The sequence below is a fragment of the Dendropsophus ebraccatus genome, chromosome 7 (genome assembly GCF_027789765.1).
Source record: "Dendropsophus ebraccatus isolate aDenEbr1 chromosome 7, aDenEbr1.pat, whole genome shotgun sequence".
NCBI classification, from domain to species: domain Eukaryota; kingdom Metazoa; phylum Chordata; class Amphibia; order Anura; family Hylidae; genus Dendropsophus; species Dendropsophus ebraccatus.
In genome coordinates, this window is record NC_091460.1 from 87,622,062 (window position 1) to 87,634,194 (window position 12,133).

At 40.8% G+C, this 12,133-nt stretch overlaps 1 protein-coding gene across 1 annotated transcript in view; it reads left to right on the top strand.

Annotated features, from left to right (window-relative positions):
• PDGFC (platelet derived growth factor C) overlaps positions 1-9,984 on the top strand; it is a 234,467-nt gene extending 224,483 nt beyond the window's left edge. The window contains exons 5-6 of the mRNA XM_069977860.1: positions 7,372-7,589; positions 8,768-9,984. Coding sequence (XP_069833961.1) covers positions 7,372-7,589; positions 8,768-8,884 — 335 coding nt within the window. The 3' untranslated portion in view covers positions 8,885-9,984. The remainder of the gene's footprint in view (positions 1-7,371; positions 7,590-8,767) is intronic.
• The last annotated feature ends 2,149 nt before the right edge of the window (positions 9,985-12,133 follow it).

A 12,133-nucleotide genomic window follows, 5' to 3' on the forward strand; every position in this document is an offset into this window, starting at 1 on the left:
TTAGTCTTTCTTATGCAAACTTTTGAATAACTTTTTATAAATACCATTTTAGGGTAAAAGTCATAGTTTATCTCCATGGCCATGCTATCTCTATTAATCCCACATCTTTTAGTAGATGTGATCTTACTAATCATATAAGCAACGATCAATACTACACACAATCCCTACATAATTATAGGCACTTTCTCATTTTAGTTGTGGCTTGAAATGTCAAAGGTCAAGGAGCTGGTATTTCAACCTATATCCTGAACATTCATGCACTTTGCTTGCAAGGAGACAGCTACACTTACATTTACATTAGTAGGTGATGGTCATGCACATTACTAATAGGTTGCTGAATTATAGGTAGAATTCTGTTTATTCTCTTTAACTTTCTTACTAAGTGTGAATACATGCCTGGCAGGTCTGTTGCAGGAATGCATTACTACAAAAATCCAGTTTATTCTTTTCAATAGGGTCACCTAGTCAACACATATTCACTAGTCAAACCCTATTCAGATCTAAGGGATAGATTTCTAATGTTGATTTTTTCTTTTCCGATAGAAAACTCCAAGATGTAAAAATGTACTATTTGTATAGGAAATTTGAACAGGGTCTTAGCGTAGTGGAATATGTTAGTGCTTTAAAAAAATGAAAAATGTGGGAACTAATACAAGAAAAGAATAACAATAAAACATTTTTTTTTTTTCCTTTGCTTGATATTTTTATACAGAGAATTGCAGGCAGTTGTTGGTTATATAGGAAATTACACAAATTTCCAAAGCATTAAAACAAGAGGATCCAAAGTTTTCCTAATTAGCACAAGTTAAAGTCTTCAGAAAAGTAAAAAAAAATTACACTTCCTCTCAAATTATGAGCCCCTCTAAAGGCAGCGCATAGTGAATTCTACTGAACATGGAAATAAGAAAGTGAAGTGGAAGAAATTTACAAACATCTAATATTTTTAAAGAGCTGCTAAAACTAGTGCCTTGAGGCCTACATTAACTTAGTAAGGAAATTCTGGAATGGCATTATAAAATGCAGAAATCAATGATAGTGATGGTGTAGTGAACCTCTTATTAACTTTCGTAAAAAGTTGGTTGAATTAAAATCTTAATTTAAAGTCAGTGAATGACTGTGGTGGTGACATGTTATTACTGCAGTCACAGGGGGGGACTGAAGAGGTGAAACTGGGCATTGAAAGGATTATGTGAGTATAGGTTCTTTGATATTTTAACACTATCCCAAGAGCTGGGAAATTTTTCTATTTAAAGTGACTCTGTGCACCCCTCCCCCCACCCAAACCGCTTGTACCGCCAGAGAGCTGCTTTTAATCCAAGATCTGTCCAGGGGTCCATTCGGCAGGTGATGCAGCTAATGTCCTAAAATAACAACTTGCAGCCCTGTGTCAAATTTGCATGGCTTAGAGTACCGGTGTACTACCTCTCTGTCCCTCCTCCCAACACTCTTCACCATTAAGAATATCCCGGGCAGTATATCTCCCATTCACCACTTATCTGAACAATGAACATGGGCCTTAATGATCCAGCACAGGTGCAGTGTTTAGACAAGAGAAACCCTGCCTAGGGGAAGTCCTTATGATGAAGAGGGTGGGGAGGAGGGACAGAGAGGCGTTGCAAGCCTAGGGCAGACATTCTAAGCCACGTCAATTTGACATAGCTCGGCAAGTTTAAAGCAGTACTATTGGCAGGTTTAGCCCACAGGCTGGGCAGCACAGGAGGGGGTGTGCTGGGCGGGCCGAGTGGTGTTGCTTCGGGCCACCCACTATGCATATTCATATATGCATAGTGAGCTGCACAGGAGGGGGCGGACTGGGCAGGCCTAGTTTGAGCTTCTGGAATAGGGTGACACCCCAAATGCTCCTAAGCCCTTGATTAGCATAGGGGCAATTAGCTAATATCATAAGAATTCGGGGAAGGAGAGAGGATTCATTACCGCCTGTGCTGTGTTCAGGTAAAGCTCTTATGTGGAATATCAGCAGGTTCATTGGACTGAACCTGCTGATAGTGCTGCTTTAAAAGTTTTTTAGGACAATAACTGCGTCGCCTGCCAAACGGACCCCAAGATAGATCGCGAATTAAAAACAGCTATCTGTTAACTGTGTTTGAAACCTAGTAATCGTGTCACTGGATTGCCAATGGGGTAAATGACGCTTTCAAATGCGCTACATGCCAAGATTTGACTGGCATAGAATGGATTAAACTTCCAGGAGTTAAGGCTTTTCCGCTCCTTGCAATCAGTGCAACTGAACCCCCGCGAACCTGGCATGGAAAACCTGTGCTTAGTTGGTAGACTGCCCCCATAAAAAGGCAGTAGCCTAGCCTAAAGCCCCTAGTGACCACTTAAAACATTTATGGATGGTCACAAGAGGGTTAGGAGAGATGCTGTAAGTTTAAGGTGTTTGCACTAGTAACAAATTCTCTACATAATGCAGTTTTGGCGGCAATTGTAGAGCAGTTTCTACTCAAAAACGACAACTGGTGTGGAAAATGTTCCTATAGAAAACAGCATCTTTGTATTGTGTTCAGCTTTTATCACGCATCTCAGCAGTTTTATCAAACAATTACGCAAATAATGCCCTATGTGAATGCCACGTGTTAGAGATTTTGGGTAGATTTCCCTTTAATATGTGAAATGATATTCAGTCTATATTGAATAGGTTGGCACACACCCCAAGGTGTATAAAGCATTCTGCTATCAGTTTTTACAAACAAATAGTAAGTAAACATCACTTCCAAAACATTGCTTTACGGATTGCCAGCCAATATATCACTGTCACTGACATACTGTTGAAGTCTGGAAATGTGAGTGTCTTGGGGGAACCATGTGTCTTTTCTGAAAGGTGAAGGTGTTTGAAATGTAAGCACAATCTGCCATAGTTGCTTAGCAGTGTGAATTTAGGTTATTTCTGAATATGTTAGTGGAGAAAGATAATAGAAGAAACCACAGGGTAAAGCATTTATATTACTGTTCTCTATAATACAGATGACTGGATGTACACAGGAACAAGTCTCAGCATGTTAGTGCTGCTGAGCAGACAAGAAGCTGCTGTGTACAAAGAACCGTCCTCAGACGTGGAGTCTAAACACTAAATACTTCCCTTTCCCATTCCTTGCCATTGTCCTATAAAAAACATGTCATTTTATAGCACTCCCTATGAGGTCCTTTCCATACTAAAGTCCTAATGTACCTTATTATTTTCTACTAAAGTTTTGTGCAATATATCAAGGATAAATTATTTAGTTTCTCTGAAGGTTTAACATTATAGAGGTTTAGGGTATATTCACACGGGCGGGCTCGCAGCGAGATTCTCGCTGCGAGCCCGGCAGGTCCTGGCAGTTCCCATAAACTACATACTTGCTGCGGTCTAAACGACCGCAGCGAGTATGTAATTATACCGCCCTTAACCCCTTCTACTCCCGCCGGCTCCCCCGCTGTAAGCATACTTTACCTGTCCTCGCTGCACGGGTCCGGCGTCCTGCGAGAATCTCGCTGCGAGCCCGCCCGTGTGAATATACCCTTACAAAAGGAATAATGAAACGTTGGTCCCCATTGCAGGGGCAGAATATAGTTAACATAATAATATACACTTGTAACAGCTATGGTAAACCATGTGTCTCTAAAAAATAAGATGGGTCTTTTATTATTTTTCCTTCTCTGACAAAAGCTACAGCTTACATAGTTACATACTTAATATGAATGAAAAAAGACACATGTCCATCAAGTTCATCAAGAAGGGGATGGATGCAGGGAAGGGGGATATACAAGGAGGGGATGGATGCAGGGAAGGGGGATACACAAGGAGGGGATGGATGCAGGGAAGGGTGATATACAAGGAGGGGATGGATACAGGGAAGGGGGATATACAAGGAGGGGATGGATGCAGGGAAGGGTGATATACAAGGAGGGGATGGATACAGGGAAGGGGGATATACAAGGAGGGGATGGATACAGGGAAGGGGGTATACAAGAAGGGGATGGATGCAGGGAAGGGGGATATACAAGGAGGGGATGGATACAGGGAAGGGGGATATACAAGGAGGGGATGGATGCAGGGAAGGGTGATATACAAGGAGGGGATGGATACAGGGAAGGGTGATATACAAGGAGGGGATGGATACAGGGAAGTGGGGTATACAAGAAGGGGATGGATGCAGGGAAGGGGGATATGCAAGGAGGGGATGGATGCAGGGAAGGGTGATATACAAGGAGGGGATAGATACAGGGAAGGGGGATATACAAGGAGGGGATGGATGCAGGGAAGGGTGATATACAAGGAGGGGATGGATACAGGGAAGGGGGATATACAAGGAGGGGATGGATACAGGGAAGGGGGATATACAAGGAGGGGGTGGATGTAGGGAAGGGGCATGGATGATGGGTAGGTTCTATACATATGCAGTTATGCTATTTTGGTCTAAGAACTTGTCTAGGCCGGTTTTGAAGCCCTCTACTATTTTTGCTGTGACCAGATCCTGTGGTAGACTGTTCCACAGATCCACTCCTCCTATGGTAAAGGGGCCATTTATACATTTAAATAAATTAATCATATCTCCCCTTAAACGTTTCTTCTCGAGACTAATTTTTTTTAAATTCTTTTAATCTCTCCTCATAACTAAGATGCTCCATTCCCCCTATCAGTTTAGTTGCCCGTCTTTGTACCCTCTCCAGCTCTAGAACATCCTTTTTATGAATCGGGTTCCAAAACTGGACAGCATACTCCAGATGAGGCCGCACCAAAGCTTTATAAAGCGGTAATATTATATCCCTGTCCTGAGAGGACATGCTTTTTTTAATGCATAACAATATCCTGCTGGCCTTAGAAGCAGCTGACTGACATTGTGTGCTGTTCTGTAGTTTATTATCTCCAAGTACACCCAGATCCTTCTCCATCAGCGACTCTCGCAGTGTAACTTCCCCTAGGACATATGATGCATGCAGGTCATTAGAACCCGGTTGCAGAACTTTACATTTATCCACATTGAACATCATTTGCCAAGTGAACGCCCAAACACTCAATGTGTCTAAGTCAGCCTGTAACATATGCACATCCTCCATAGACTGTACTTTACTACAAAGCTTGGTGTCATCTGCAAAGATAGAAACATTGCTTTTAATTCCATCCTAAATATCAATAATGAACAAGTTAAACAGAAGGGGGCCCAGTACTGACCCTTGGGGTACACCACTTATTACTGGGGACCATTTGGATTAGGAATATTAGAGTTAAATCTTATTTTGAGAGAAACACTGTATGCCTCTACACTGTAGCCCCATTCTACAGAGTAGGTAGCCACCTTACTAAATGTCCTACTGTTGTTAGGCTTCTAAACTATAGGTTCCCTATAGTTAGTCATCCATACTGTATATGTGGTGACCCAGGGGTGCAAGATGGTAAAAGCAAGAGCTGATGTTGTGGTTCCTCTCTGGCACTTGGCCCGGAGCTTGGAGTGGTAGTAGCTCTCCCTAGGTACTTGCACTCACCCATTAAAGGTGTCCCTAATGGGTCCCCTATGTAGTGTGGTAGTACAGTCTAGGAACACAAAGACTCAAGAATAACTTAAACAATGGCAGTGCTTACTTTGCAGTCACTTTAAGATACAGTATAGTATTTTCACAAGTTGCAGTTATACTTAAAGGGTAATTTTGTCAGCAAGTTCCCTTTAAAAGATTTTGGTGAATACTGCTTTAGCAGATAGATTGAAAATTGACAATACAAAGGTTTTACAAAGTCTTAGAGAAGACTTGAACTTGTGGTAAGGGAAACTAGTTGGAGGGGACCTGTCTAATATACGCAAGGCACTCTGGGGCAGGGCCTAATAAACTCATATTCACAACAGATATGCAAGCCTTCTATATTCCCCTGGCTGCCATAACCAGCATTAGTAACCTGCGATTGCATTACATCAGTCTGTCTAACCATAGATGTCATGATCACTATTGACTACAGAATCTGAGGATATAAGGGTTAAATGTCAAGAATCAAGTTGTCCTCAAATGCATCTATTGGAGACAACTTAATGTCATTCAACTCACTGGCACTGCATACACCTCCCCATAGACATAACTGTCTATGTAGTGTTGCATGTATAACTGAAACAATTTGTACATGTACTAAAAGGAGAGTTTTCTGACTTTTACAGATGTAGCCAACTTTACCTTAAAAGTAACAAAACAATTCTAAATTTACCAAAGTTTACTTTTTCCAGTGGTACTAAAATGTTTCCTACGACATGGAGAGAAAGGAGCGGCTGCACATCCCACCTATGGCTGATACTAATGGCACTAGGCTATTTTTAAAAACCAATGCCAGGATGTTAGTAAATAATTTGATCAAACCATATTGCCCCATGTACCACGTACATGTCCCCTAGCTCACACGGGTCCCTACGCTAACGCGAACGCCCCCCCCCCCCCCCCGCAAAGCGGACACGTGCAGGGAAGGGAGGCCATGGAATGGCCCTGCAACCCCAATGTCACAGGACCAAACCCAAAATGCCCCACCAAAACCCAGCCAGCACCACCGGCAGGGGGGGCTGCCCCCAAACAACACAAGTATGAATATGGTATTGCACTCACCACCACTGCTGCAGACAGAATGGGATAGACATAAGGTACTGACATGAGAGCACAGGTATATACTGCCAATTTGGGTCATGTGGGTCTTATGAAGGGCAGTGCCAGCTGCTCAGAAAAGGGAGAACTATAAAATACGACATGGAGAGAAAGGAGACAGGAACGTTATCTGGACATACAGCAGCTGATAAGTATTGGAAGACTTTACATTTTTAAATAGAAGTAAATTACAAATCTATACAACTTTCTGAAACCAGTTGATTTGAAAGAAATTTATTTTTGCTGGATAACCCCTTTAATATACTATATAAAACATACATGTGACTGCAAATGGCTGTATTTTTATGTATGCATAACAACAGTGAATTCTGTGGTAGAAAAACAATATGTACAAAAGATTTCTTATTCACAAATCGAAAGAAGCTACACTAAGAGTATGTTCATACTTACTCTGCAGTTTATTTCACCCTGTAGATTTGATGCTGCAGATTTCAGCAATTTATTAATATTGGCACTGCAATAACCATTGTTTTGTATGTTTTTCTCCCTTTTTGTTTTAAACCTGATTGTGTATGAGCATCCATGTTTTGTATACATTTTGCTTCTCCTAATAAAAACGAGTTAAAAACAAAAACAAAAAAATATTGGTTAAATTGGTACCATCAAACCTGCAGCAGATAAAGTATGTGTGATGGTACCCTTAATGGGAACGGGACTTTGGAGTTTTGCAGTTAGGATTTTATTGATTGGAGTTCACTCACAATATTTGTATTTTTTTTTTTCTTGTCCCACTAGTGCTTGACCTGAGTATTATGAGAGATGAAGTGAGGTTGTACAGCTGCACACCACGTAACTTCTCTGTGTCTTTGCGGGAAGAGTTAAAAAGGACAGATGCCATATTTTGGCCAAGTTGCCTCCTGGTGAAGCGATGTGGGGGGAACTGTGGCTGCTGCAGCCTCAGTTGCAGTGAATGCCAGTGCACCCCAACAAAAGTTACCAAGAAGTATCATGAGGTATAACTGATTTTATTTTCAACATACTATTAACAGTTAAAGGACAACTCCCACGCTAAGAAAAAAAACAAAAAACAATCAGAAACATAGCTTTTATACTTATCATCCCTCCTGAGCTGTCACTGTTTGAATTTTCCACCATCTGTGTACCTTCTGATTTCTAGTCTTGTTCTTCATTTCTTCCTTGCTTCCTGGTTTCAGCTTCCCATGATGCACTTTGGCTGCTGTGACAAGCCAGCCCCCTGCTGTGACACTGCAAGTGCCTGCCCCTCCATTCACTACAACTCCCATCATACACTAAACATGACCCACTCTCTCGCTCTCTTCAGTCACACTGAAGCTGCACACAAATACTTTCACTTCACTGTAGTGTACATTCTGCAGGATTAGGTCAGGGCAGCAGGGGAGAGATAAGACGGGGTCTGTGTAGCTGACATGCCGGGAGTGAGGAGAAAGATAAGCAAGTGACATGACTCACTCAGCCCACTCGGCAGCAGGAGGGAGTATGGGGGAGGGGGTCCTGTAGCTGGTTATGTGTCGGGAGTCAGTCACGAGTCATTATTGAGTTGCAGAATGTCAGATGGCTTACAGTTGGTCAGCCAATGGGAGCTGAGCAAGCTGAGTCACCTGACCAGGCAGGGGAGGGGGAGGCTGGTGTAACAGGACCTAGACCAGCCCTCCTGCTGATGACACATCGTCACTAGAAGGAGCTGATAGAGGAGCCTGGTGACGACAGTAATTAGGTATGAAGGAGTTTCTTACACTTCCTGGTGGGGGGTTGAGGGGGGAAAAGATAGGGAAGGAGGACAGATAGGTGATTGAAGTATATTACAGTGTTATATAACTTTGTAATGTGCGTTAATTGCTGGGGAAAAGTTTTTCATGGGAGTTGTCCTTTAAAGTGGTTTCATTTTATGTAGGAAAATTAAAGAGCACATATACCATTTTACAGCTTCAATCTGAATAAAAAGCTTAACAATTTCTCTAGTGGTGAGAGTTGCAGCATGTTATAGTTTTGAGCTTTATTTACTTTCCTGCCTGCTTTAGAGCTGAAATCTAAATGCAGTAGGGTTGTCTTAGTGAGAAGGGTAAATATGTTCATGTACTACTGATACTATAAGCATTACAAAATCTTTCTAGCAATATTGTTAATCTGTCACTTTGTTTCTTTAATATAGGTTTTACAGGTTAAGCAAAGGACTGGTTTAAAAACACTACAGAAGTCACTGACGGACGTGGCTTTGGAGCACCATGAAGAGTGCACTTGTCAATGTAAAGGGAACACTGAAGGATAAATGGACGAGTAAATCAATATTTAAAGCACATACAAGATATTGCTGTTTCTCCAGGAGAATAGCTTACTTTTACACTGTAAACACGGAGGTCTCTTTATGGCTGCCAGTCTTGCAGATGTACAGCTATGTCATGATGAAAGGAGACATTGGATAAAACCTTCCATCAACGTTTGGTGGGTCCAGACGCCACATCATTGAGAGGGTATTAGTCAGTGTGGCTGCCTTTTAATATTACTGTACACAGATGAAGCCCTACATTAGGATGCAACAGTCATAATCTTATATAAAAGGTCTACTGGACAGAGTTTGTGGAGATCTGCTATAAGACTGACCACAGTACTGCATAACATCATGGTGGAAATATATTCTGTTCTTGATGTCGGCTTTTAAATCCCAGTGAAGACTATTTGCATGATATAAGCATTTTTTGTGTGGTGGGAGCAGTTACACCCAGTTTTGTAAGCGTGACTAAGAAGTGAGGTTTTCCCTCTGAAACCTCATGCAGTCATTTCAATTGACCTTTCATTTCTTCCTACAATGTGCTTGGACCAATGCATTTATTAATCACAACCGAAGTAGACAGATGCCTCAATCCAGCAAAAGGCTTTTGTTGTATTGTATTTTTCAATGTGTTACTTTTGTAATTTTATATTCTTTTCAGTTATATCGATTTTCGCTTTTCTAAATGTGTTAATTTTATCTCTTTTTACATAGATATTTAAATGTCCTGTCTTAAACAAACTTTTTGTGTAATTCATTATTTTCTCTTGTTTTATTAAGCCCAGTTGAATTATGGTCAAGCTGTAGGAGGTGGGTATTTGTACATGGTGCTAAAAAGTGAAGTCTCTTAGGTTTTACATTGAAAAGGATATGGCAGATGGAATGAACATAATGGTACTGAGCTGCTATCAATGTAGTTTCTTTCAAAAAAGAATATGATGAGTTCTCATCAAACTTCAACATGTCTCCAAGCTGCTTTATTATGACCGTCAGCCATCTCTTACATCCAACTGCAAAATCATTATCTACCAAACAAAACCATGCAATCACCATTGTTTGCCTATTAGCAATGCACATATTAAAATTTTCTCCTTAATAAACAGAATAAAAATTTACTTTACATTTTCTTATGATTTATTGTAGATGTATATGTTTTTGCAAACCTTCTTTTCTCACTGAGAACAATTTTTTTGTCTTTTTATTTTATATATGCCAAGAATACATATTTTCCGTGGTAGATGAAATGTGTCATAAATATTCCATATAGGTGTTCACTTTTCATTGACAAATTAGTTAAGGTTTGGAAAAATAAAGGGCTTATTTGGATAGCAAAAGAAAATAATGCAAAATAAAAAAAATAAAAAATAAAGAAAATACCTATTTGATTCCCCTACAGCTCCCCCTGTAACATCACTTGGTTCCCCACTTGTCTTGCCAATGATGGCCTTCTCAGCAGATGTAGGAAGAAGAGTGATATGTCTTTCTCTGAAAGGAGGAAGCAGCATGGTGAACAGAGGACCAGATGACAATGCAGAGGGAGCTGTGGGGGACCCAGGTAGGTGAGTATTAGTTTTGTTTTTTTTCATGCCAACACCGATAACATGTAAACTTTTTTTTCCAAATGGATATCCCCTTTAAGTGTTGTACTTAAGTATATGAAGTAAGAGCTCCCAAGCAGAGGTAAAAAGGACAATCCGTTGAAATGACATACATTAAAGGGTTTTTTCAGTCCTCCATACATAACGCTTAATGACCTTTTTTTTTTACTTTAGAAGACTACCCATAACATCTGTGCCCAGGTGGGCCTCAATACCAGCCTCTGAACTTAAAGTACTGATCTGAATGCTGCTCTGAGCACTGATATGATGGATCAATTCAGTACATATTTACTGCATTAATTATATAAGCAATCAGTGTTAGGGTATATTCACACGGGCGGGCTCGCAGCGAGATTCTCGCTGCGAGCCCGGCAGGTCCTGTCAGTTCCCATAAACTACATACTTGCTGCGGTCTAAACGACCGCAGCGAGTATGTAATTATACCGCGCTTAACCCCTTCTACTCCCGCCGGCTGTAAGCAGCATACATTACCTGTCCTCGCTGCACGGGTCCGGCGTCCTGCTCTCCCGTCCGGCCAATTAGTGTGTTGCCCAGCCGCAGCCACTGATTGGCCGGGCGGGAGAGCAGGACGCCGGACCCGTGCAGCAAGGACAGGTAATGTATGCTGCTTACAGCGGGGGAGCCGGCGGGAGTAGAAGGGGTTAAGCGCGGTATAATTACATACTCGCTGCGGTCGTTTAGACCGCAGCAAGTATGTAGTTTATGGGAACTGACAGGACCTGCCGGGCTCGCAGCGAGAATTTCGCTGCGAGCCCGCCTGTGTGAATATACCCTAATGCTCATAGTCCTCTAGGGGGACTTCAAATAAGTTTAAAAAAATAAAAAAACAAAACAATGTTTAATACACATCCCATCCTGTAATAAACCTCTTGCTAACACCTCTTCTCCTATTTAAATATAAAAAAAATATGACAAAAACAAACAAACATCTGTTGTTGCTGCATGCAATATCAGATTCCTGATCTTATCCGCCAAAAGTGCAAAAATGTTTGATTTTTTGTCACTTCTTATTTAGAAAAAAAATAAACACTGAACAAAGAGTCACATGGCAGTTTTTTAGGGAAAACTGCAACTGCCATTTCTGTGCCAAAGCCAGAAGTGTATTCAAGTGAAGATGGCAAATATAAAGGGAGGACTTGAACTTCTTTTTTCTGTTGGATCCACTTCTGGTTTTATTACAACAACTGCTGTGGCAGATTTCCTAAATTCCAGCCATAAGCAAGTGAGGTACCGATAAAAAATTCAGATTATGGCTTAAAAAAAATTACCCCTCACACAACCCCATAGACAAAAATGAAGAACATTGTAGGGATTAGAATAGAGCAATGTCAGACACATTTAAAAAATTAAAACTTTTTTTTTTTAAATGATAAAAGTATTAAAATAAAATTAAAGTTATATAAATTGCCTATTATTGTATTGTACTGACTTTTTTTGGTTTTGCAGCATATTTTATGAAAACATTAAGTGTGCCATTACAAAGTTCAGTTGGTGTCACAAAAAATAAGACCTCATATAGGTCTGTAGGTTGAAAGAATGAAGGCCATATGACCTTTAAACACAAGGAGGAAAAACAATAGTGCAAAAGCGAAAATTGGCTCAGTCATTAAGGGGTTAAGCACACCCACCA